Below are 23,286 nucleotides of genomic sequence, written 5' to 3'. Positions count from 1 at the left end.
TCAAAGAGATACCATAACAGTTATTTTCGGCGTCCCTGAGTTGGGATCGCCCCTGTCTTATATTCTCGTACATCGTTCGCACTCGCCGGCTTGCTTCCGCCTCACATGTCGTCTTCAGCGTTTTACGTCTGTGTATATACCACGCCTTAGGACTGGCGCCTAGCGTTCAACCCGTTATTCTAATCACCAAAGACAATCATCGGACCGTTTTGGTAATGTTGAGCTTGGCTTGAGTGGAATTCGGGGGAGATACCCAAGGGATCCAAGCCAAGTCTGTCGTTCGTCACGATGGAGCTGTACAATCTCGTGCTTCCCGTTCTTTCTTTTTCGACTTACGCTTCCTTTTTCCGTCTCTCTTTTCTCTCTTCTCTGTCTTGGGCGGGCTATTTGTGGAAGGGCTTCTTCCTGCTTTCCAACGAGCAGGGCGTTACTAGGCGTTTGTTTCACTATGGGTTGGGCGACGACGTCCTCACATGTGACACTGGGGTGCCAGGTCGCAGGCTGAAGAAGAATGGAATACGATTTGAGGAGATGGCCTGGGATTTACGTTATGTTGTTCTACCTGGGAACCAGGACGTTCTGTCTGTTTATGATAATGCCGAGGGGTAACCATGACCAGGCTTTGTCAGCAATCAGGTGCCTCTTGCCCAAGTAGCTACCTAGGTACTATGTAATAATAACAATTTGATATTTGAGAATGAAGAATCAACAGGCTGAGACCTTATAAGAGGAAGAGGGTAATGTGAGTTCCATTACCTTCAACCTGCAGAACGTGTGTATGGAGCCCACATGTACGGATGTAGTGTCGGTCCAATTATACTCCTTGGGACCAGGGGTAGTACATACCTACATCGGGACAATCCTTTGCTAGGAGCCGACCGGAAGCGTCGGCACCAGCTGGCAGACTCAGCCATCTTCCGCTGTGGTTATCAAAGTCGCCCTATTTTCCTCCGACATTTACAGCGTCGAAATCGGCGGTCGGGTCTCCCAAGTGCCGTTCAGCATCATCAACCCCAAGACGCCACGGGTTTAGCCGAAAAGTCGAAAATCATGGACATAGATCCCCGTCTCAGGGACGCCGCGGAGACGACGCCAACGACGCTGGGCTCCTTTGCGAACTCGTCGCCGCCGGTCGAGTCCAAGCCGCCCACGTCCCCCACCCACCCCCGACACCACCGAGTCCCGAGTCAACCGCAGGCCCAAGATGCAGCCCCCTCCCGGGGCCACGGTCCCCCGACCCCCTACGGACCGCCACACGTCGACTCGTATTCCCCGCAGAGCAGCACCGCATCCACCGCCGACCAGAGGCCGACCCCGACGACGACGGCAACGACGATGGCGACCCCCACCGCGAGCAGCTCCCACCACCAGCAACAACAGCACTTCCAACAACAACACCAATATAACCACCAGCAGACCGACCCAGGCACAGCCGGCGACGGCGGCGATGGCGACCCCAAGAAGGCGCGCGCGTGCGAGAGCTGCCGCGGCCTCAAGGTGCGGTGCGTGCCCGACCCGGCCGACCCGGAGGGCGCGTGCAGGCGGTGCGCCAAGGCCGGGCGGGCGTGCGTCGTGACGCAGCCGACGCGCAAGCGGCAGAAGAAGACGGACAGCCGCGTCGCCGAGCTGGAGAGGAAGATCGACGCGCTGACGGCGAGCCTGCAGGCGTCGAGGGGCGGGGCGGCGGCGGCGGCGGCGGCGGCGGCGGCGGGGTCGGATGGTCATGTGGGTGCTGTTGCGGCTGCTGGTGCTGCTGCTGGGTCGTTGGCGGCGAGGGGTTGGGCTGCACAGGCGCCCGGCGGGGAGAGGACGCTGCAGGCCCAGCTGCGGACGGCGCAGGGCGGGAGCCAGCACCAGTCGGCGTTTGTCGGTAGGACGGCGGACTCACAGAACAACCAGAACAACAACAGCGGCAGCGGCGGTGGCAACAGCCCCGTCAAGAACAAGATATATCCCCCGCCGATGGTGATGGCGGGCCAGAAGAGGAAGTTCACGGAGAGCAGAGATTCCGCCGCGGAGAACGCCCGGGAGGCACACCCGGCGACGCCGCAGAGCCAGAACAACCCGGGCCACGACTACTTGGATGTCGTCGATAGGGGGGTCCTGACCATGGACAGGGCTGCCGAGCTGTTTATCCGATACACCGACCAGATGGTGTCGCATCTGCCAGGGGTCGTCTTTCCCGCGGGCACGACCGCGGCAGAGGTCAGGAAATCAACGCCGACCCTGTTCCACGCCATCATGGCTGCCAGCTCCTCCGAGTTCCCCCTCATCCAGCGGCGTATGGTCAAGGAGTTGATGGAGATCTTTGCCGAGAAGGTCATCGTCCGGGGCGAGAAGAGCCTGGAGCTCGTGCAGGCGTTGCACGTTGCGGTGATCTGGTACTGGCCCCCCGAGCACTTTGAGGAGCTCAAGTTCTACCAACTGGTGCACATCTCTGCCGTCATGGCTCTTGATATCGGCTTGGGCAGGAAGCTGGGTAATCCGGGAGGCTTCAGGAAGTATATCCAGAGTTCTGCATACAATCACCAGCATGTCAGGAAGCCTCGGTCGCCAGACCCAACCAGCATCGAGTGCCGGAGGGCTTGGCTGGTGTGCTATTTCCTCGCGACCAACACGTCCATGGCAATGCATCGCCCGAACCTTGTCAGGTGGTCCTCGTTCATGGCCGAGTGCATGGACGTCCTCGAGTCCTCCCCCGACGCGGCGCCGACAGACAAGTATCTGTGCCACCTTGTGTGGTGCCACAAGCTGGCTGAAGACGTAGGGATCCAGTTTTCGATGGACGACCCCTCCACCGCTGTTAGTATAGCGGATGCTAGGACGCAGTACGCGCTGAGAGCCTTCGAGCGGGAGCTGGATAGGTATAGGAAATCCATTCCCGATGACATGCTTCTACGTAAGTGCACACGTCTCCTTTCTTCCTCCTTAAAGTCTCGTAATATATCCCTTGCTAAACCATTCTCCAGCAACGTTGAAGATGAGCTTCCACGTCATTAGCCTGTACATGCACGAGACCGCCACGCAGATTGACACGGGCGAGGAGTGCAGGCATCCAACCACGGCCGACGATCTCAGGGACGCGCTCGCGTCCGACGCGCCGCTCACCCCGGCCCACGTCGCCGCCCTCTCGGCGTGCCTGACCGCCATCGACGGCATATTCGAGGTGTTCCTCGCCATGGACGTCGCCTCGATCCGGTGCCTACCCGTCTTCAACTTCATCCGCATCGCCTACGCCTTCGTCGTGCTGATCAAGATCTACTTTGCCGCGTCGTCGCCCAAGAGCGAGCTGGGCAAGGTCATCGACAAGGACCACATGAAGGTCGAACAGCACCTCGAGAACCTGCTCGACAAGTTCCGCGCCACCGCCGCCGACGACAAGAGCCGCCCGGCCACAAAGCTCCTCATCGTCCTGGCGATGCTGCGGTCCTGGTTCCAGAAGCAGAACCCCAAAGCCCCAACCGCCGCCGCCGCCACTTCCTCGGACGCGCCGCCCACACCAGGGTGCCCTGCCGCCGCGGCAGCCCCCGAGACGGCCCGGTACGACCCCCGAAACGGCAGGGAACAACTACAGCAGCAACAGCAGCAGCAGCAGCAGCAGCAGCCGGAATACCCGACAGCCAACACGCCCCTCCAGCTCCTGTCCGAGATCGCGACCAGCGACTCGGCCTCCGCGCCGCCGCAACAACAACTTACCGGCGGCGGCGGCGGCGGCGGAGGCGAATTCCCCTGGCTGAACCGCCTGCAACCCGCCGCGCAGCAGCAACAGCAGCCGTTCGTGTACGGCGGCGGGGGCCCCGGCCCGGCGACGACAAGCGACGGGACGCCGACGAGCCTGGACCCGTCTGGCGGGGGCCCCATCCCGTGGCTTGGGAGTGGGGGTCCGGGTCCCGGCACGCTGGCTGCGGATTTCGAGTACGTCGGGCTCGGAGACGGGTTCGCGCGGGCGATGGATCTCACGCTGGCGGGGCTGGCGGACGGGGGGTTCGGGTTCGGGCTCGGGCTCGGCGGGCCCGGCGGCGGGTACGAGACGGGGATGAGGTATGTCTTGCAGGATCCACCTTACTTGGATGGGATGGGGGGTGGGGGAGGGGAGGGAGGCGGCGCGGGCGGGTTCGGATATCAGTTTTGAAGTGTGGTTGTTTGGGGGGGGGGGGGGGGAGGGGTTTGGTGTCGGTCTGTTCTGTCGGTCTGGCTTCCGGGGTTGGGTAGGGGTTCGCTTGTGTACACAGAAGTCTGGACAAAAGGTGGGAAGAAAGGGGATTCTTGTCGTTTAGCACGGTCAGGCTTGGGTCTTATGAGGGATGGGTGGAATGGGGGCTTACTTGTTACAAGTCATCGAGCGTTTGTGTTGACGGCATATGGCAAAGCGGGATTCCTCTTTGTGTGTATTATTATTGGTTTCTGGGATAAGAGGAGGCTTCCTTGCTTGCTTTGGGGCGACGGCGAGTTGGAAAAGTGGCATATCATTTTGAGCTACCGGTCTGGCTTCCTTCTTTTGTTTTGGCCCAATAAATATCTCGACACCCGCACAACAGATAGGTATTCTTCGAGTCTAGCTTTGTCGGCCCAGGACTTCGATGATTCTCGCAAAGGGTGCTGGGGAATACTCAAAGAACATTGTGCTATAGAGATCACCCATCATTATTAGTTTGTCCTCAAAGACAGGCACAAGGGAGAAGGCAACATATGTATGTAATCCGTCGATGGTATAAAATCGTCTCGTGTGTATCATTTCTGTTGGCATTCTGAGTTTCCGACCCTAATCTGTGTCCGATCGTACAAGAACGCCGCAATTCGAGTCGTCCGCTAAGTGTTCGCATGCTAATACCTGGATCAAAACTGAACCAGCCCTCCCATGTTCTTTGTCCTTTCCCTCAAGCCAGGATTTGCCCAACTCCGATACCAAAAACCTCCTGACGAAAGCCCGATTTACCTGAGGAAACCTGGGCAGAATACTGATACAGTCTCTCCGCAGACGCCTCCGACGCCATGAATATGGCCCCCAGCCCCATGGACATAATATATAGTTCGCCAGTCCCTTTCACCCCGAGGCCATCCATTTTGCCTTCCCCAAAGAATATCCGGATTTCAGGCTATTTCTCAGCTCTTCCGTGTAATTCTCTCGTCTGTCATCCGTACTGATCCGTTCTAGATCCACGCTGCGAGGTAACAGATATCTGTGCAGAACCGAGTAGCTACAAGATACACGACGCCCTTAGGAAAGATGGCGAAGGTGTGAAATAGGAAACTTCATCCTCTCCCTGGGTGGACCCTGCGCAGGGGGGGCCCTTATGAGGCAGAAAAGCGAGACGATCGAGGGGAGTCAGCATAGCCGACGGATGGATGGACGGCGTGGCTGGGGGTGGAGGAGAACAGCTGCTGCGCTCCCCTTGGCGACAGCAGGTGGTTGGAAGTACGCTCATTGCGTGGTGTTTCGGATGGTAATAATACATGGTGTTGCAAGGATATTCAAGTCTTCCAGCAGGCCACTCAATCCATGTAGAAGTCGCCCTTCAGGATCCGCTCCTGGAAATGATCCGGCTTCTGCGGCTGCCGGGGACGTGGGGACTGAGCAGGAGGTGCTGGCATGTCGGAGACTGATTTGGCCCGCTCGTGATGTGGGACGGCGGCTGGACCGGCGCCACCGTTGCCACGCGGAGGAGAGGTGCTCACGCCAGGTGCAAAAGAGATCGAGGGTCGCGGGCCCGAAGCAACAGTGCTTTCGGCGCGAGATCTAAGCTGCTCGGACCAGTTGAAACCTTGGTCTGAGCGAGCAGCAGGAGGAGTCAAGTCAGAAGCCGCTCTGGAGTTGGTTTTAGTGCTTGCCTGGGAGTATGTCTTGTTCCAAGTATACCCGTTCGAGGACGACATGCTGTTGGGAGGGGTAGGAGGACCACCTAAGACGCTACCACGTCGTAGCGGCGGTGATGGCCTACCATTTGAACTGGGGCTGCTACCCCCGGGGGCCCTGAGGTTGCGCATCGCCTGAGCACCGAAACTCATGCGGCGCGTGAAGGGTGTGGTGGGCGCGGTGCGGGCAGAGGTCGGGTCATCGTCATCAACAACGGCATTCTCCTCGATCACGTCCGAATTGTTGGTCGAAATGCTTCCACGACGCATGCCAAACTGCGCAGGATTCGTCGGAGACGTGCCAGTGAGACCGAGCGTGGTGATAGACAGGCGGCGGCGCTGAGGATCATTCAGGGTCGCCGAGGTGATGGGCCCAGGATAGGCAGGAGTGCCTCGCACCGAGGTCGAGTTCCTCCGCTGGAACAGGCTCGTGAAGGGAGTGGAGGAGACGGACCCACGGCTCTGCCGAGGCATTTCGGAGTTCGAGTTGTCGCCCGACATTGTGCAAGAAGAGAGGAAGTGGTCGCTGATGCTAAGACGGCGTCGTTGAATTTATGTTGGCAATTTCTCGCAAGGGCTGCGAGTCGAGAGGAGATAAAGGTCGAGTGAGAGATGGTATGTTTGCAGACCCCAGTGGTTCGATGTCTCGTACGACAGCGATGACAAAATGCAGTGGGTATGAAACCGACCAGTCTTGGGATAAACGGGTCACAAGAACTATCGAATGACGAAGATCGGGAAGTGATTCGCTAGTTGGGGATGATCCGCCTCCTTTGCTGATCAAGGGACGCTGGTTCCTTTGTTCACTGATTGTTTGTATATGTAGAGGCGAAAACGGGAGGTTACTATGGACGAGAGGCGGGTGATCGGCGCCCCCTTTGGTTTGCTTGATTGCGTTCCCGCCCTTTTGGCTACGTGGTTCACTGCCCTCCCCGGTGACGTAGAAGGGCAGTAGGTGGTGGTGGCAGCGCAATGATGCGATGCAGGCAAGCGCAGGACAGGACAGTATTGCCCAGGTCTTTCGAGTTCTGGAACCTGCGGTTGGTGGGTGGAGTGGATGTGAGAGCTAACGTGAAGCGGGGTAAGGATGGTTGGCTAGATGAGCTTGAAGAACAAACAGATGGATCGCTGAGGGAGGGAAATGGCGTGGTGATAGATAGTATTTATCACCTTCGACAAGTGAAGGGGAAATTTGATTGTTGAGAGTAGCAGAAGCAAGGGGGAAAAGGGGATGCTGGCATGATGTACACATAAACCAGGCCGATTACTGTTGTCCTCCTACTTCGGACCCGCCATTTGTAATTCCGCGAACCCCCAATTGCGGAGGTTCCCAGGGATGTAGCAGGGGTGCTGTGGTTGGCTAGGGTAGATGCGCGTGGGTGGGGCAATCTTTGGCAGACAGCCAATGGGCGGCTCATAAATGTCAAGCTACGGATGTTTGATGACCAGGCGAGCCAGGGTTCTCCATCAAGACCTCCATTGTCGGGCTTCGCTAACAATGTTTTAGGGCGAAGCCAAGTCCTCTCCCATCGACGTCACACGGGACCCACCACAAGATCACAAGATTTTGCGGGGTAAGGTTCAGCCTTAGCAGATGAGACTCAGAACACTTGCTTGTGAAGATGGAGCTGTCGGGTGTTTGCCAGGACCCTGAATCGCAATTTAATTGGGGCTTCCTCGGTCCAACATAGGTTGTAAGAGAACGCTGATGACGGTTTGTATGTCTTTGCTGAAGAGCTCTGTTACGACTAAGCCCCGCGTTCCGTGGAATGTGTCACCTCCCTGATGCCCCAGCCCCAAGGTGATGCTTCCGTTAGCGTACCCCTATCTTGGATACCTTATAGTGGGATCGTCTGCGCCCGTAACCGCCAAACCAGAGGAACCAGGGCTTCTCTGAGGTGGATTTGCACGGCGATCCAGTGTAACCGAGTCACCCATCTACCAAACAGTACAATATCGCCCCCTAACCTCTAACCTCGTTCCATCTGGGAACTTCCACAATCAACCCCCTCCCCGCACCCGTCTCAACTAGACCACTCTGCACTAGCATGCCCTCTTAGACATGCAGTAGTCTGGGCGGATAAGCTGGCTCGGCTGGCTAGCAAACATATCTGGCCCTTCCGGAACTGCAAAGCCTGGCGTGTCTTGGCCCATGCCTGCATGAGGGGGAGACTCTAGCCCTGCCCGGAGCAGCAGCCACCTCGCCCGCTGACCAATCCGATGCCAAATAGATAAAGCATATATCTAGGGTAGCTTTCGTGTGGCCACTTTTGCCACCTCTCCTGCATCGCTGTATTTGACTATCTAACGCATAGGAAGAGGGGTTTCTCTAGATTGGCTGGGCCAGTCAATGGACGACCGCCCGCATCTCTTCTGCACCCACAGACGACGAGATTGGCGAGCTGTGCCGCAATTGCTATCGGCAGCTTCACTGGCTGCATATTTTGGCGTTCTTATCCTTTTCCTTCCCTTGGTCGCACAAGGGTCGGGTTCAGCAACACCTGGCAATAAACGGCGATGCGCGGTACCAGATCAGGATACACGAAACCTTGAACATGATGGGACCTCGGGGCCCACGGGAGAAGACCACGTAGGCGCCCTCCCCCCTTTACGCCCCCCTTCTTTTTCCCCGCAAACTTACTAGACTAGCTTCCACAACGATGTCCACCGGCTCCCACCCAGGATTAACCAGGGAAGTGACCACGATCGCGGCAGGACTACGCATGCCTGCCTTGTGAGTGGTGGCCACCCAATTTATCTTATCACACCGATGTTACTTCAACTGTCGACATGGATCATCTTATTTCGTCATCTATCGATTGGCCGCAACTGATAACCGCCGCATGGGTCGACCAACGCTCAACAATTCTGCAACGCGAACTCTCATAATCGTACCTACATATATGCTATCGGGATTCGGGACTTGATACGCCATTACGCAACAGCTTTCAGACTCGACTCATGCCTCGCATTGCATGCTGACGGCAGGATGGGGGCGATAATAGTTAGAACCGTCAGGGTGTGGTGGACCCGACTAGTCAGCCAACTAGCACCAACTCTGAATGTACGGAGTAGGATGTGGTTCCGCCAGGGAGCTCACGAATCGCTCGACAAGTCATGAGACGTGGATGCAAATGGGCTCGGATCCCCCCGTTTATCGTCTTGGGATGCCGTAGCCCCGGGGAAAGCGTCCAAGCCTGCAGCTACCTGTTTGAAGGCACGACAAAGTGTGGATTTCCCCCCTCCCCCGTTTCGCTTCCCTCGAGTTTGGGCAAGATCTCCGGATTTGCTACGCGCTCAATAACTGTAGGCTCCCTGTCTCTGACGCAATCTGCGTCGTTCGGGACTGTGGGCTCGACTGTGGGCTCCGTAGACAACAGTGTCTTCCAGGACCGGGTTCCGATACGGGGGCGGGGGCGGGGGTGGAGCTGCCTCTGATACCCGTATCCTGGATGTAAAGATGCCTCCTGACGATCTATTGTACGGCGAGGCGAGGGCGTACACCCCCCTCCGGCCACCATTCCGGTACCCGAGCCAGGCGAAGGCGTTGCCCAGCTCGCCCATCCACCAGAGCCCTATCAGGATGACGAGCACGGTGACGGGGATTGCAGAAGCCCAGTACGCCCACTGTCCAAACTCCATATCACGTATGTCGCTGGTGTTCATGCCAAACACGCCCGCAACAAAGCTCAGCGGCAGGAAGATGACCGTGACAATCGTGAAGGCGTATATCGCCAGTTCTTGCCTGTCTTTGGAGTCCTCAAACTTGTTCATGTTCTGCGCCACGAGATCGGTTGGTTAGCCCCTAGCCCGTTCCGCTATTCCCAAACCTTGGCGGGGTTCGGCGCCAGCAACCAACACTCACTCACCTCTTCTTGGAGGTCATCTGCATGCAGATCGAATCCATTGAACTCCCTAGCTCGCTTTTCCAGGAACGATAGGCACTCCGCAGCCAGGAGATCGCGAAATCCGCCTGGATCGGTAGGCGCCAGCTTGTAGAACTCTTCAGGCGCAAGCATCCAGTCCTCCACGCCGGCCTCTTGGGCAGGTCTGCCGTGGTCTTGCCGGGTAGTGGGCTCAACGTAGGCCCATGTCTGTTGATTATCGCGCCTGTTCCTGGGCACGTGGGCGTAGGGCGGGGGACTCATCTCCAGGCCCGCATATCTGGCCTCACGGGCGGGTCTGGCAATGTCGCGACCATCGTAGTTCGCCAGTTGTCTCCCCCGAGCACGCAGCTCTAGACCGTCGCTGCTCCCAGACAGCTGTGTCTTAAACCGGGAGTTGATTATGGCGCTGTAGATGAGGCTTTGCGCCGCTACCGTCCTCAGGACGACGCCGACCTCCTGCTTGAGTAGACTGATTCGGTGCTGAAAAGATCTGTCCGACGGCTTCGTTGCTATCTCGTTTCCCTGGAAGCCACGTACAGAGTCAGCTGCAAGGCGCTCAAACCGCTCCGATATTTCGCGAATCAGTACGTACTAGGGCGTCTAGATACTCCGAGTAGGTTGTGCCGATGTTGGGATACACCCCCGTTGAATCCTGGAGCAACTTCAACGTGACCAAAGACACAACCTCCATTGGTAGAATCACCACCTTTTTCAGAAGTGAGTCGCCAGCCATCTCTTCGATCACCTCTGCCATGCCTCCCTTGATCAGAGTCCGAGCAACTTCGCTATGCTCGGCCCAGGCAAAGGCGCCTTGTGAGCTGTAGATCATGGCCATCAGGAGATGCAACCACGCGCGTATCAGGCCATCCGGGACAGTAATGCTCGCGCGCTCGAGGGGCTGGGCGTGCGAGAGGATGTTTTTGAAAGACTGGATCGCCTGCGTGAGCTTCCTGAGATACGACCTGACCAAGGGGACGACAAGGTCGGCACGACCCGACCCTTGGCCTCTTCGTTGCTGGTTGCTCCTCGCTGGCATCTGTGACTACGTTAGCTGCGACGCCATTATTATTCCTGGGGGCTCGTGTTGCGTTTCCGGGTGCTCACTTGGACCAAGAGGTTGATGGCGCCCCAGAACTTCCTCACCGTCGGCCCGTCGAATCCAAGGGGGAGGAAGAACCGATAGACAATGTCAGCGGCGTTTAGGATATCGATACGGTCCTCGTAGTCCTGCTTCATCCGAGGCCGCTTTTTGAACTCCTCTGTCAAGCCGCCCTGGTCTCTAAGGTACCGGAAGCAAGAGAGTCGAGTGGCTGCTTGGCTGTCTTGGTATGCCCTTCGATCCGAAAAGCTCGTGCTGTTCTTGAGATAGTCTTCAACCTCCTGTAATTGTATCCGGAGCGACTCGACTTGTACTTGGGAGTTGGCATCGCCAGTTGTGAGAACAGTCTCCAGCCAGCTAAAGACATGGAACCTGTCGTTCACCCTATCTGGCAGAACATCCAATTCAGAGGCAGGGGTAGGCGCAGGGCTGGAATCCGGCCTTCCTTTCCCCTTGTCCTGTGGGGGCTTCAAGCCTTGCTGTGGCTCGTCCGTGTTTGTACCTTCCGACTTTATAGCACCTTTACCGATAGGCTTGAGGATACCCCGGGCAGGCGGCCGTGGTGCATTCCTGAGAGGGTGGTCAGTATTATCGACGCAGCTGGGCCTCGTATCTTACACACCAAATCCTGAGGTACAGCATAGTTTTGGATTTCGAATGCCTGGCAAGGTTGAGTATCCGGGGCCAGTCATCCGCCGTGATGGGGCGGTCCCGATGGGAGAAGCTCAGGGTCTGAGGCCAAAAGTCATGGAAATGGGATATAAACGCCTACAACGGATCGTCAGCACAGACCTAGCCATTCCATTCCAATGCATCACAAGGCCGGTGGCGTAGGAACTCACAAACCAAGATGCACACTCATCAATAGAGAGAACCCATAACACGGCTTCGGTATAGTAGACATATATCAAGGCCCCACCAGCGGAAGGGCTCTTGAGCGGCTCCGTTACAATATCGAGGACGTCGCTCTGCATGGCGGCTTCTGCCGAGTTCGTTCCGCAGGTAATCAGGAGGGCTGCTGGGCAGTCAGCAGGCAGGACTCGTCTTGCGCAACTATATTGTTACAGACAGTTATCGAGGATGATACACCAGAATTGACTGATGTGAAAGCACATCTCTGGTGGTACGTGACCGAGCTGCTGGACCACTTGTTGCATATCGCGGTCTTGAGGGACGCCAGAATACTGCGCCTGCAACAAGGTTTGGGCCGGGAAGGTCGCTGTGTTGGCCGCTGAGAGGGGCCCGGCATACTTCTCGAGAGAGAAATAGGGAACACATAGCCACGTAACAGTCCGGATGGCTGGGGTCTGCCCCTTGGATCTCTGATCGGGAGGGAGGAGAATCTGTATGAATCTCGGCTCCATATGCTTGATGTTTGAGCCCTTCGCAGCGGGCGTAGACTTTACGCAGCTCTTCTTGACCTCCGCCAGGAGCTTGGATAGGCCGTTCTTATCGCCATCCCCGAGACCGGAAATGTGGGATACTTCGTGCTGCAAGTCTGTGTCAGGGTTGACCCCAGCTAGTACTGAGGGAGTGGATTCCACTGCTTACCGAAAGCTCGTCGAAGTTCAAGCTGGTCTGCTTAATATGTCTGTCCTTTGATGTTAACTTGGAATCGTCAAGATGTCCTGATTCCATACGCACATCCACCTGAAAACTGGCTGCTTTGTTTTCTTGGGGTCATGGATCACGGTCAGCCTAGCAGAGTGGGATCCGTCAGCGAACGCATCCCCCGTATATTCCGACCGATAAATCTGGAGCGTTCGGGTTGTCGCCGACGTGGAGAACCCTTCAACTTGACCAGCAGTACTCCTTTCAGCTTCTGGCAAAGGGCCCTCTCCTTCTGAGCCACTTGCCGCTATCGAGCGGTCTTGGGAGGGAGTCCGTGACAGACGGGAGGGGTTGAACTCGTAGACTTGGGTGGTGGTAAATTCGTCTTCCCTGAAGTCGTCATCGTCACCATAGGGGCGCGACCGTGCGAAGCTCACATCGGAGCTTTGGTTAGATGACGAGTCATCGCTCCCACGAGAACGAGAGCGGGCCCTTTTCGTGCGGACACCGCTGCTAACTTCGGAGGTTACATGCCGCGGTGAGCGCGAGCGTGAGCGGGAACGAGAGTGGCCAACTCTCTCTTCATATTGCATGGGGATCCTACGGTTCCCTACAGGGCCGCGGAAATCCTGTGAGCTGCGCCCTCCATTGTCATACACGCGGGGGAAGGCGTATGTGAGACGGTCATGTCTCCTGTCCGGGATGGGCGGGGCGGACTGAGGTATGTCGGCCGGATATCCAAATCTACTAGAATACGCGGAGCCTGGATCCTTAGGGGTCCGTGACAGAACCCGGGAGCCGAACGAGCCCTGTCGGTAGATGCCAGGCGTTGGCGGAAGAGGCTGTAATAAGATGGTGATGGTGAGTGAGCAGCTAACAAGAAATCCATTATGAAGCACACATACCACTACGTACTCCTCCGGCACCACAACCCTCCTGCGAACGTGCCGAACGCCGGATATATTTTGGTGGTTGTCGCCGGAACCGGTTCGAGCTAGGATGGACCCTGCGTTGCCTGCTCTGCGCCGATTAGTAGGCTTTGGCGGGACCGTTTCAGGGTCCGCGTAGGGTTCCGCCATTGCTTCCCGCTGCCGTCGGTCCAATGCTTAGACGCTCACTTAACCCCGGACATGAACTAGCACCTGCAGCTAGAATAGTTGCGACTGTCAAGGTGACGATGATTGTATGGTCAGGACCTGTGTTTAATTTCGGAAAGCACGAAATTGGCATGGGGGGTCTGCCTACATTTAGCGCTTGCCCTGTCAGCTGAACCGCCCGCCCACCTTTGGCCGCAACCATGCCGCTGTATCAAGATTCGGAAGTTGACTGTCATTAACCGTCCCTCGGAAATGCTATATTGTACAAGAGGCCTCTTCGTCTATCAAAAACAACGAAAAGCAAAGACACGCGAGGTCCTCTGGGTATCTTAAACAAGCACGAGAGATTCAACCGTTACGCCGCCAACGCCCTTCCGGCACCAGCGGATTACAGAGCAGCCGCCTCGGTCGGGGCATCGGGCTCCGCGCCCGCCGCCGAGCCGTCGCCGGCATCGGCACCCTCATAGATCTCGGCTCCTTTCGCCGGTCCATCACCCTCCTCCTCCTCCTTCTCTCCCCCCTCCTCCCCCTTCTCCTTCTCCTTCTCCTCCCCCTCCTCCACCTCCCCCACCTCCTCCACCTCCTCCGCGCCCACCTTGGATCCGTCGCCTGCCGCGTCCGCCCGGATCGACATCATCTCCATCGCGGTCCGCACCGACGACACCTCCCCATCCCGGACGGGGTCCAGCCAGCCCATGGCCTTGAACCTCGCGTTATCCCGCAAGCAGTTGAGGGCGATCCACGGGCACCACGTCGTCTCGTAGGGGACCCTGAACGCCGGGTTCAGGACCAGGTACATGAGCGTGACGTCGGCGAGGCAGGCCAGGGCGAGGCGCATCGTCAGGGCCAGGGGCCGGTCGCCCTGGTCGAAGAGGATGGCGAGGGCGTCGCGCAGCGGCTCGTGGAAGCGCGCCAGCGACCGGCTCTGGTAGAGCGTCGGCATCAGGCACTCCATTACCTGCGTCGTCTCGTCGATGCCGTCCGTCGCAAAGTCCATCATCGACCGGCAGTCGACGCTCGAGCCGCAGACGAACATGTACGCGTTGCGCCGGATGCTCTCCCCGTCCAGGGGGTCGGCGAGGTTGAGGTAGGCCCCCTCGTATTCTAGTCGGAGCCCGGGGGGGAAGGGGTCAGCGTTGACGATGTGGTGAGAGCGATGGTGGGAGATGGCTTGGGGAGTGAGACCGAGAGAGGGTACTTACGCTTGAAGTACATGAATTGGAGAACGTGCGCTAGCTGCTCCTTCTGATGGCCAGTACAGTCCATCGTGACATGGGTCCCATCCTACCGGGTAGATTCGTGTCAGTAATGGACGGCCGCCAGGTATGACGTGGATTGAGTGTCTCACGTCGTTAGGGGGAGGCAGTCTCTCGGCAAAGTAACTCGACTCGCTGATGAGGATGTTCCGATGGACCTTCCAAGTCATGCCGTCGCATATGATGAGGACATCCCAGCCGAACTGTCTCTCCCACAAGCTGGATTTCGGATCAGTCATGGGAGCGACGTGGCGACGTGGTAAGCGCGTCAAAACTTACATGGCATTGCCCCGGGACAAGGCTCGCATCATGGCAACTTTCCGTTCCGCTTGCTTGCGCTTCTGCGTCTCGATCGCGTTGGCGATGGCCTGCTCGACCTTCGCGTCGAGTTCTGGATCAACTGTCCCAGGGGGCTGATTGTCATTTTTCGCTTCCTCGACGACGGGGAGGGTATTGACATCGGCTGCTCCGCCTTGGGTGCTTTCCTCGGACACGACACCAGAAGATCCTGGCTCGGCATCGTTTCCCATGTCTGGACCCTTACCCTTGGGTTCGGGTTTCTTCCTTTGAGGGGACGCGACCTCCGCCCAAGTTTTCCTGTTGGCCACCTTCCTACCATCGGGGTATTTTCTGTACTTCATCATAGCTGCAGCTGATGGACATGGAATACTGGATGGTTCGCAGTCTTGACCCAAATTTTGGGAAATATTGGCAGCTCCGTCACTGGATATGTGAGGCTTGATATCCTCAGCGGTGACCTGACTCGAATTTAGTTTGACGTCCGGGAAAGATTCGCAGTGTCTTACCTCCTTAAGAGTCAAATCGGCCTTGCTTGCCTCGAGGGGAGTCGGTTCTCGATTCATGGCTACTGCCCTGCTCGGTCCTGCCTGGTCATGTGTGGCTTCATCGGGGAGTGTTTGCTGTCGTGGAGGCGCGTCTTCCCCCGGGTGGTCCGGAGGCTCCTTTGCCGACGCGGCTTTCCGTCCGCGAACGGCATCGGCATATGAGAATATCCGCTTCTCAGGCATCTTTGTGTTCGAGGCTTCCATAATGGAGTGCTACTCTCGGCATGGTAAGCTAATATTCGGGAAATCTCGTCTCCTTTTTGTTGATGTTCAAGATGGACAGAGGAAGGTAGGTAGGTGTGTAATGTGTCTGGAGAGAATCGGCGAATTTTGCACTGGGAAGGCAAAAGGATATCCTATATTCACCTTGGCAAGGTAAAGACCAGCTTTCACCTTTATTTCACTTCTGTCCCAAGGAACTGTCGTGCTGTTTGGCCCAAACACCTTACATATGGCCACCCGGGACATCCTCCTATCTTTCGTGGCCTCAGGTTCACAATCAAGTCAGCTTGGCCGTGGAAAGATCCACTGCAGTAGCGTCAAGTGCCTGCCTGGGAGGATACAAAGACATACCGGCATTTCAATGTTGGGGAATATCAACACCTGGGCCGACTGATCACCTCCTATGCGAGGAGACTTGATCATGGCAAGCCCCCAGCCCACGCTGTATCCTTTGTGGACAGAAGAGTTCATGTTATTCATGACCATTACTGAAGGCTTGAGTGTCATGGGTACGGTCATATAGCTAGCCTATACCCCTTTCTATCACATAGTCAGTCCACTACCCAGAATTCGTGAAGAAGTTACCAAAGCTAATGTCTTAAAACCCCTGAACTCTTCGATAGAGTTGTGATAATGCTCAATCTCTATCTCACTGATGCGACCAGGCCCCAGGCAGATCCACAGTTGGGAAGCAGGGGGTCAGGCAGAAGACAGTCAGACAAGGCTTGGAAGGCGAAATGGTTGTGGCAGAGAATGGAAAACTATCGCATCAACCGATCCGAGGGCATGAGTAACAAGTAGGAGACATTGGCAGTGAAAGCTATTTTACCACCAAGCTAGGGGAGTAAAGCGAATGAAGAAGAAAGAACCTACTTGTCAAAAGAATACGATTTGTTGCCCTCCCCCCTCCCCCTCCCCGCCCCTCAAAGCTCAGAGGCAGCCCCCGTCTGGAATGGAAGCCGGGAGGACAAGGACTTCGGAGCAAGTATAGGCCGAGACAACTAGATTGTGTTGACTTACGACCATCTACGACCATGCGTGGTCCTAAAAGTGCTAGGTGGAAAGGCAGAGGGGGGAATGCTCGGCGCACTTGGGCATGGGTGGTGATAGTCTTATATAGATAGATATAAGGAGGTGTCGATCTTCAACAACTGAAGTCCCGAAATGAGGCGGGATCCTCCACTCGAAGGCATCAATGAGCCTAGAGAACCGCATATTACTTCACAAGCGGCCAGGTATAGAACCCTGTCAAATTCAACAAGTATATCCACAGGTTGACCACTGTAAAGCACAATAGTTTCCGATTCCAATCGATGGCTAACAAGTTGGTTTATGTTATAAATTCTAAGAGCAGCTGCTAGGAGACGCGATCGAGAGGTATATAGGTATCTAAGCAACCACGATTCTAACTTTCGGATTTGATCATGAAGATCTGTCCATAATATGTCAGCTTAGTTTGTGGGGAGAGTCAGCTGGGACGGATCCCGGTTGCTTGCTTACCTGATTGAGCGCCTTAGGGTCCGAGAAAGCCATCCTCTTCTGTGCAATGAATCGCTGCCGTGACAAATGCCGGGTCGGGGTTGAGAAGCCGCTGCCTGCCGGCGTTGAGGAGCTGCTAGCGGCTTTGGAGGTCGCGGCCGAAGAATCCAGAGCCGTGTCTTTCCTGACCGGGTCCCCGGCGTCGACCGAAGAGGCGGGCTCGTCTTCAGCTTTCCGCCGCCTCTTCTTCGATGACTTCTTCTCAGTCTCGCTCGACTCCTCGCTCTTGCTTTTCTTCTTCGGCTTCTTCTCCTTTTTGGACCGTTTCTTGGCATCTTGCTCTACACCTGCCTCGACGCCTCCACTATCGCCGGTTGCTGGATCCTCCCTTCCGTCATCCTGTGTGCCCTTCTTCCGCTTCTTGCTTGGAGCCTCAGTGTCGGCACCGCCGTCGGTAGTGTCAGCATCCTCCTTCTTCTTTGATTTTCTCTCCTTTCTCTCTCTCCTGCGCTTCTCCTTCTCAGTCTCTGTTTCGGAACCATCCTCGGCCCTCCGTTTCTTCGACTTCCTTCCGCCATTCCTCTCCGTAGTGGCACCATCCTCGAGCTTCCGCTTCTTGGACCTCTTCGTCTTGTCGTCCGACTGTTCGGCCTCGGAAGCCTGGCTGTCAGAGGAAGTGGTTGAATCCTCGCTCTCGGGTGTCTTCTCCTCCTCTACTGTGGGGGTATCCTGAACCTGGTCGCCCACCAGCCAGCCGCCCTTGACGAACCGCATCGAGCCAAACTTCCTTTCGAGGTAGAAGCTGAGTTTTAACTCTTGTCGAAACTTTTGTTCCGTCTCCAAGGCCTCGTCCGTCTTGCCATTCAACCTGCCGAGGATGCTCTGGAAGTCGTCCAGCCCCGTACATTGATCCCCATGGTTACGGTTTGCGCCGAGGCCCAGGTTGTCCTCCTTCAAGACGACGCGGATGTGGGAAGAGTTGGCCGCGGTGTGCCATTTAGCGTGCGGCGCATCCTTGGCCCCGAGATACTGTCCCGGCTCCCAACCGTGGGCCCGGAGGATCTTGTGCCCAAAGGAATCCGTGTTGCGGGCCCATTTGTTGTTGTTCGGGTCGGCGCCGACCTTCCGCTTCCTGGAAATGGGGGTCAGCTCTCTGACAGCGCTGTAGTTCAATGCAAGGGTGAGTCTATTAAGCTTACGTTTTTGCGGCGGCCAAACCCATGGTCACTTGGAGCGAATTCTGGTATATCAAAGGTAGACTACCACACAGTACATTGGTAGGCGGGCGTTCAAGGAATTTTGGAAATTTTGGCGGGGATCAAGAGGCTTGGGGTTCTGCACCTTCTCACCGCCTTAAAATTCAAGGATGCCTGCCGCAACACCAAAACATTTCTTCGGCGGTACCTCTCAACGGGCCATTCATTCCCCAAGGAAGGATTGCGATGCTCTCCATGTTGCCTTGACACCAAGCGATTAATACTGTCGAGATTTGCTGTACAAGTATTTAGTCCATCTCATCGAACCCCATGTCACTCTCCAATGGCTGTGTATGGATCCTTTTCTTCCTCGAGACAAGAGTCTCTTTGACGAGAGTGGATGGTATTCTGTTATACATATAAAATGCCTGTTTCGAGCCCGAATTACATCTGCCTTCAGGGCTACAACGGGCACCTCTTTCATGTCTATGTGTTGCCTCGACCCGGTCTATCCTTTGCATGAGACCTCCCATTTCTATCGCCTATCGTGTCATATGTACAGGGAACGCCGATATGCTGATATGCTAATGCGCCTTCGCCTCGAGTCGCTACTGCTGCTATACTTTGAAGCCGAAGCCGGCCATGCAACTCCGGTATTGCTCGATCGTGGAATTGCAGTCCTTCTCGGGGTCTGCCGCCGTTGAGAAGAGCATGCACTCGTCTCGCTTGGATTTCTCGTCTTTGCACACGCAGCACGGCTAGACAGGAAGCAGTTAGCAGCTGCTACCATCGCCCCCGACTTTCTCGTCGAAACTCACCTTGGGTTTGGTTGAAGAATCATCCGACTGCAGCGTGGTTGCAACCGCGGGCGCGGCCACGGCGCTGGAGCCAATTGAAGCTGGATTGGTCGCATTCATGGTCAGCCGAGGAATTGCACCAAAGTCATTCTTGGAATACAATACATACGCATCGACGAAGCTTGCGACCCCATGGTGAGTAACTCTAGACTTGAGATTCGAGGTTGCGAGCTTGTAAAGCACAAGAAAGATCCGGCTGTCCAGTGTCCAGTGTTCTCAATGAGCAAGTTGATTTGTCAGTTGACATGACGCACTTTTGGGTGACCGTCAGTTCCGAGTATCCGAGCTAACCCGACATTGCCACTGTCAGTCACGTGAGACCCCTTTTTGAACTCTTTTTTGGATTCAGCCTTTTCATCACGGGGTATCAGCTAGGCTAGCGGTTCTTGAGAGACGGTGGGATAGATGGGACAGTGCAAATACATGTCCTATTGACTAATCCGTTTGTCCGTGTACTTCTACCAACAAGGTTCCCCCAATCCTACACGTCGCCCCCTATAACAAGGGAATTGGAATGGTTTGCTCTGGCTTAATGGCAGCTTTTGGCATCGCCTCGAGTTAGAACCCAATCAGGTCTCCGACCATAAACAGCCGGTACTTCTCCATCCCCTCGCGCAGCCGTATCAGCACGGAAGCAGCAAGCATCTTGGCGTCGCTCTCCTCCCCGGCGCCGTCCCCGCCCCTGATCCCCTCGAACACGGCGGCGACCCACTCCTGCGTCTCCACCACCTCCCTGCTCAGGTCCTGGCACACGTCGCGCATCCGGTCCTCGTTGACGTCCAGCAGCGCCAGCAGCGCGAACAGCACCGCCCGCGTGGCGGCCAGGTCGCCAACGCAGTGCGCCCGCACGCCCGTGCTCAGCAGCACGCCCCAGAGCTCCGCCGTCATCTGCGGCAGCGCGAGCGTGCTCGGACCCGCCGCGTGGAGGACGATGGCCGCGGTCTTGAGGTAGAGCGAGAGCAGGTACGGCTCGAAGATGATGCCGCGCGTGCGGGAGGCCGGCGAGCGCAGCGCGGCTTGGAAGCGGGCCGTCAAGGGGGAGAAGAAGGAGGTGTAGAGCAGCTGGGCGGTGGTATTGGGGATTGCGCGGACGCGGGGTCGCCGGGTGCCTTTGGCTTTGGTGTTCCGTGAAGAGTCACCTTGCTGCTGCAGGCGGGAGGTAAATGTTGAGAGCTTGAGTGCATCTGGCCCCGTAGCTGCGTCGGCGGCATTCGCGGCAATAGGGGCCAGGAATCCCGTAGTTAATGACTGCGCGACCGTCTCTAGGGCATTGATTGGAAGCGCCTTTAGTGAGGAGGATGAGGAAGGCTGGACCCCTGATGACGACGTCCCAATGTAGAGCCGCTCGACTGCTTCGGGTAAAGCTTTTGAGGGGAAGGAGGCGGCATCTTTGTACTCGGACGTCTCGAAGCCTGCCAACTCTCTCGCCCCAATGCCGAGGACAATGAGCACCGAAGCTCTTTGCGTCACCGAGTAATCGCCGTCGAAGAATGTTTTTGCGAACCACGGGCCCATGACCTGAGGCTGAGCGATTACGAGAGCGATCATTCCCTGGGCTCTCTGTTCGTAGAAGTTATCCATGTCGAATTTGTCCTGTAACCCGACAAGCAGGGTTGCCAGCTCTTCCGCATGTTCCTTGACCTCGGTCCCATAATTGGCTTTCCTGCGAATCAGAGTAGGTGCCGTTGTCAGAGCCAGCTTCTGATGGTCATAGTTATCCGTGTCCCTTAGATACCGGATCAGGTCTCTGATGTAGACTGGCGGTTTTGGTTTGTCACGGTTGATCAGTGTCGGGTCATCGTCCGAATCCTCGGCGTCGGATTCCGGTTTTGCATATGGTATCAAGTCATCGTCTTCGCTGTCGTCATCCTCGACCTCCTCGATGATGAAGCCTTGTTTGGGCGGCACGGGCTGCCGCCTAACTGGTGGCCTTTCAGTTCTCGGCTTCTGTGGTCTCACGGACTTTTCTCTTCCGACGTGGCCTTGCTGCCTCAGCGTGTCAATTCGACCAACGCTATCCGCTGTCTCTGCGAGGGCCTTATACCATTTCCCCTCCTCGAGGTTTGTCTCATCTATATGGAAGTCCAGCCTCTTGTCACCATTGTCGACGAGGCCCGAGATGGCTTCTCCAACGACCATTCCGAGGAACCGTGCTCTCTGCTGGGTAGCAGCAAGCCGATTCGATATTGCATTCAACCATGGGCTCGACCTTGTTATCATGGACAGCTTGACTGGAGTCAACCGGTGGACATAACCTGCGCTCAACAGTAGAACCTGAGCATGCACTGTAACGCTCGTTAGCCGCTGGCCCGGAGTTGTCTATCGAGTCACTAACCTTCCTGCTGCAGAATCGGGGAGTGTTTGATATATAGCTGATCCCCAAACTGGGCAACGGTTTTCTCCAGTACGTCCACAAGGTTGTCCCTGTTTCGGGATATAACCGCGAGGACGGCACGGCGGATACCGACTCCATCGCCCAAGCCGGCCCCAGAAGAACTGGTGAGCCAAGCAATTAGGTGGTTGGTCTTGTCTTGATCCTGCCCTACAACCGTACTGATAATGCCAGAGGCGGCTGATATCACCTCTGCACTCTCAGGAGATTCACAGAGACCCAGTTTGTTCAAGTGTGTCTCTGAGAGGAACTTCAAGACTGCAAGGAGAACTCTGCGTTGGTCGAGATTGGGAAGGCCGTCAAAAAGAAGACGGAAACGGTCAGGGTTTGAGCTCTTACTCAGAATGAGGGTCTCAAGGAGCAGCTTGATGACGATATCTGTAAAAATCAGCACGGTGAGCTAAATAGAGGTATCGTTTGCTGTCTCACCAGTGCTCCCTAGGCGCAAGGTTCTGGCCAGCAGCTCCGCACATAACTTGGCATCGTCTGTTGACCTGTCGCGAGAAATCCACCGGCAGACACCCTGAGCCAGCCATGTGCAGTATTCTGCTCTGTTAGTGACCCAAAACGCGCCCTCCTTCGCTGTCTTGTCGGAATTTGCGAGAATATCGTCGGCTTCGGCAGCCCATGAAATAACCCGCCCACTGCCAAGGAGGGTCAGGAACTCTTGGGCAAGCGGCCTCCTCCTGGCTGGACTGTCTGCCGCCTCCGCTGACGAGGACCAGATCTGCCACGGGCTTTCCTGACCATCCAACAGGGCACAGAGGAGTTCTAGTGTAATTCTCAAGTTGGCAGCGAGGTCTGGACGTTTAACTTCTTTCTTCTCGGACTTCGCTTCTAGGGTCAGGGCCCTTAGCTGGAGGAGGACGGCGTTGACACCAGGAATGCTCCGGAGGCACAGAAGCAAGGCCTGGAGATCGGATCTTGCCGTCCCCCGGCTCTCGTCCTCTGACCCCACCGCACTCTCTTCTCTCAGTAGAGTCCAGTAGTTTGACGCGATATCGGTTGCGAGAACTTGGACCAGTTTAGCCCCGATAGGACTTGGTACGGCGATGTTGAATGTGGCAGATTTTTGGCACACTCCGCGCCCCAGAAATCTCAAGACGGTGATGAGTGTGCTATAGTCAGGCTCATGCCGGAGCACCTCCAGGGCCTCCTCTGGGGAATTGACGGCGGGGCTGACTCGATTTGTCGACCTGGCCTCCGTCAGAGGCGGAGCATCCTTTTCGCGGTAGGTAGTGCTCACGGCAGTCAAAAGCCCATTCATTTTGTTTGGAGTGAGGTGATTCAAACCATGTGTCTTATTAGGTAGGTGGTTCGTTGCAATCAAAGCCCCGAGGAAATGAATGATGTTGTATCTCCACGTCACCAACAGGTAGGCTGATAGTCTGTTATACCCGGCATGTGAGTGACAGTATAAGTGACTCTCTCATCCTAAGGCATGTGAACATATTGCAAGTCCAAGTAGGTAGGTTGCCCTCAGAGAGGTTAAGCTCATCTCACAATCTCATTCACACTGAGGTCAAGTACAAACCGCCTGCAGCTACATAAG

The 23,286-nt window shown here is 56.4% G+C and overlaps 8 protein-coding genes across 8 annotated transcripts; 2 read left to right on the top strand and 6 right to left on the bottom strand.

The window, feature by feature from the left end:
* The first annotated feature begins 98 nt into the window (after positions 1-98).
* QBC33DRAFT_377180 (uncharacterized protein) lies at positions 99-699 on the top strand. Its single transcript, XM_060424030.1, has one exon. The coding sequence runs from the start codon at positions 289-291 to the stop codon at positions 607-609; it is 321 nt and encodes a 106-aa protein (XP_060284644.1). The 5' UTR covers positions 99-288; the 3' UTR covers positions 610-699.
* A 636-nt stretch (positions 700-1,335) lies between these two features.
* QBC33DRAFT_449628 (putative fungal-specific transcription protein) lies at positions 1,336-4,132 on the top strand (the record flags this gene model as incomplete). The annotated part of the gene is made up of 2 exons (XM_060424526.1): positions 1,336-2,899; positions 2,970-4,132. The coding sequence occupies 2 exons, from the start codon at positions 1,336-1,338 to the stop codon at positions 4,130-4,132; spliced, it is 2,727 nt and encodes a 908-aa protein (XP_060284643.1).
* A 1,146-nt stretch (positions 4,133-5,278) lies between these two features.
* Positions 5,279-6,686, bottom strand: QBC33DRAFT_377145 (uncharacterized protein). Its single transcript, XM_060424029.1, has one exon. It carries the CDS (start codon positions 6,352-6,354, stop codon positions 5,494-5,496), a length of 861 nt encoding a protein of 286 aa, XP_060284642.1. The 5' UTR covers positions 6,355-6,686; the 3' UTR covers positions 5,279-5,493.
* Positions 6,687-9,150: 2,464 nt separating this feature from the next.
* QBC33DRAFT_557888 (uncharacterized protein) lies at positions 9,151-13,469 on the bottom strand (the record flags this gene model as incomplete). The annotated part of the gene is made up of 10 exons (XM_060429844.1): positions 9,151-9,630; positions 9,723-10,262; positions 10,333-10,776; positions 10,845-11,409; positions 11,462-11,607; positions 11,682-11,854; positions 11,909-12,329; positions 12,391-12,430; positions 12,484-13,232; positions 13,296-13,469. The coding sequence occupies 10 exons, from the start codon at positions 13,467-13,469 to the stop codon at positions 9,151-9,153; spliced, it is 3,732 nt and encodes a 1,243-aa protein (XP_060284641.1).
* A 1,338-nt stretch (positions 13,470-14,807) lies between these two features.
* QBC33DRAFT_377071 (uncharacterized protein) lies at positions 14,808-15,942 on the bottom strand. The gene has a single exon (XM_060424028.1). The coding sequence runs from the start codon at positions 15,790-15,792 to the stop codon at positions 15,019-15,021; it is 774 nt and encodes a 257-aa protein (XP_060284640.1). The 5' UTR covers positions 15,793-15,942; the 3' UTR covers positions 14,808-15,018.
* An 850-nt stretch (positions 15,943-16,792) lies between these two features.
* Positions 16,793-18,575, bottom strand: QBC33DRAFT_534915 (protein PXR1). Its single transcript, XM_060427577.1, has 3 exons — positions 18,489-18,575; positions 17,311-18,421; positions 16,793-17,242 (listed from the first exon to the last, which is right to left on the bottom strand). Exons 1-3 carry the CDS (start codon positions 18,509-18,511, stop codon positions 17,216-17,218), a joined length of 1,161 nt encoding a protein of 386 aa, XP_060284639.1. The 5' UTR covers positions 18,512-18,575; the 3' UTR covers positions 16,793-17,215.
* A 527-nt stretch (positions 18,576-19,102) lies between these two features.
* Positions 19,103-19,476, bottom strand: QBC33DRAFT_557885 (cytochrome C oxidase copper chaperone-domain-containing protein; the record flags this gene model as incomplete). The annotated part of the gene is made up of 3 exons (XM_060429843.1): positions 19,103-19,243; positions 19,304-19,383; positions 19,452-19,476. 3 exons carry the CDS (start codon positions 19,474-19,476, stop codon positions 19,103-19,105), a joined length of 246 nt encoding a protein of 81 aa, XP_060284638.1.
* Positions 19,477-19,546: 70 nt separating this feature from the next.
* QBC33DRAFT_568774 (telomere length regulation protein-domain-containing protein) lies at positions 19,547-23,261 on the bottom strand. The gene is made up of 3 exons (XM_060430519.1): positions 22,164-23,261; positions 21,678-22,112; positions 19,547-21,627 (listed from the first exon to the last, which is right to left on the bottom strand). The coding sequence occupies exons 1-3, from the start codon at positions 22,999-23,001 to the stop codon at positions 19,901-19,903; spliced, it is 3,000 nt and encodes a 999-aa protein (XP_060284637.1). The 5' UTR covers positions 23,002-23,261; the 3' UTR covers positions 19,547-19,900.
* Positions 23,262-23,286: the final 25 nt, after the last annotated feature.

This window comes from Phialemonium atrogriseum, assembly GCF_030411735.1.
Source record: "Phialemonium atrogriseum strain 8032-3 unplaced genomic scaffold QBC33scaffold_9, whole genome shotgun sequence".
Classification (NCBI taxonomy): domain Eukaryota; kingdom Fungi; phylum Ascomycota; class Sordariomycetes; order Cephalothecales; family Cephalothecaceae; genus Phialemonium; species Phialemonium atrogriseum.
This window is presented reverse-complemented; position numbering and strand designations above follow the sequence as displayed.

Coding starts and splice junctions, on each gene's coding strand:
- QBC33DRAFT_377180 (XM_060424030.1), top strand. CDS start 289: ATGGAGCTGTACAATCTCGTGCTTCCCGTTCTTTCTTTTTCGACTTAC.
- QBC33DRAFT_377145 (XM_060424029.1), bottom strand. CDS start 6,354: ATGTCGGGCGACAACTCGAACTCCGAAATGCCTCGGCAGAGCCGTGGG.
- QBC33DRAFT_377071 (XM_060424028.1), bottom strand. CDS start 15,792: ATGGAAGCCTCGAACACAAAGATGCCTGAGAAGCGGATATTCTCATAT.
- QBC33DRAFT_534915 (XM_060427577.1), bottom strand. CDS start 18,511: ATGGGTTTGGCCGCCGCAAAAAC. Junction 18,422..18,488: donor GGTTTGGCCGCCGCAAAAAC/GTAAGCTTAATA, acceptor CCCCATTTCCAG/GAAGCGGAAGGTCGGCGCCG. Junction 17,243..17,310: donor ACCCTAAGGCGCTCAATCAG/GTAAGCAAGCAA, acceptor TATTATGGACAG/ATCTTCATGATCAAATCCGA.
- QBC33DRAFT_568774 (XM_060430519.1), bottom strand. CDS start 23,001: ATGAATGGGCTTTTGACTGCCGTGAGCACTACCTACCGCGAAAAGGAT. Junction 22,113..22,163: donor CTTGCGCCTAGGGAGCACTG/GTGAGACAGCAA, acceptor TGATTTTTACAG/ATATCGTCATCAAGCTGCTC. Junction 21,628..21,677: donor CCCGATTCTGCAGCAGGAAG/GTTAGTGACTCG, acceptor CGAGCGTTACAG/TGCATGCTCAGGTTCTACTG.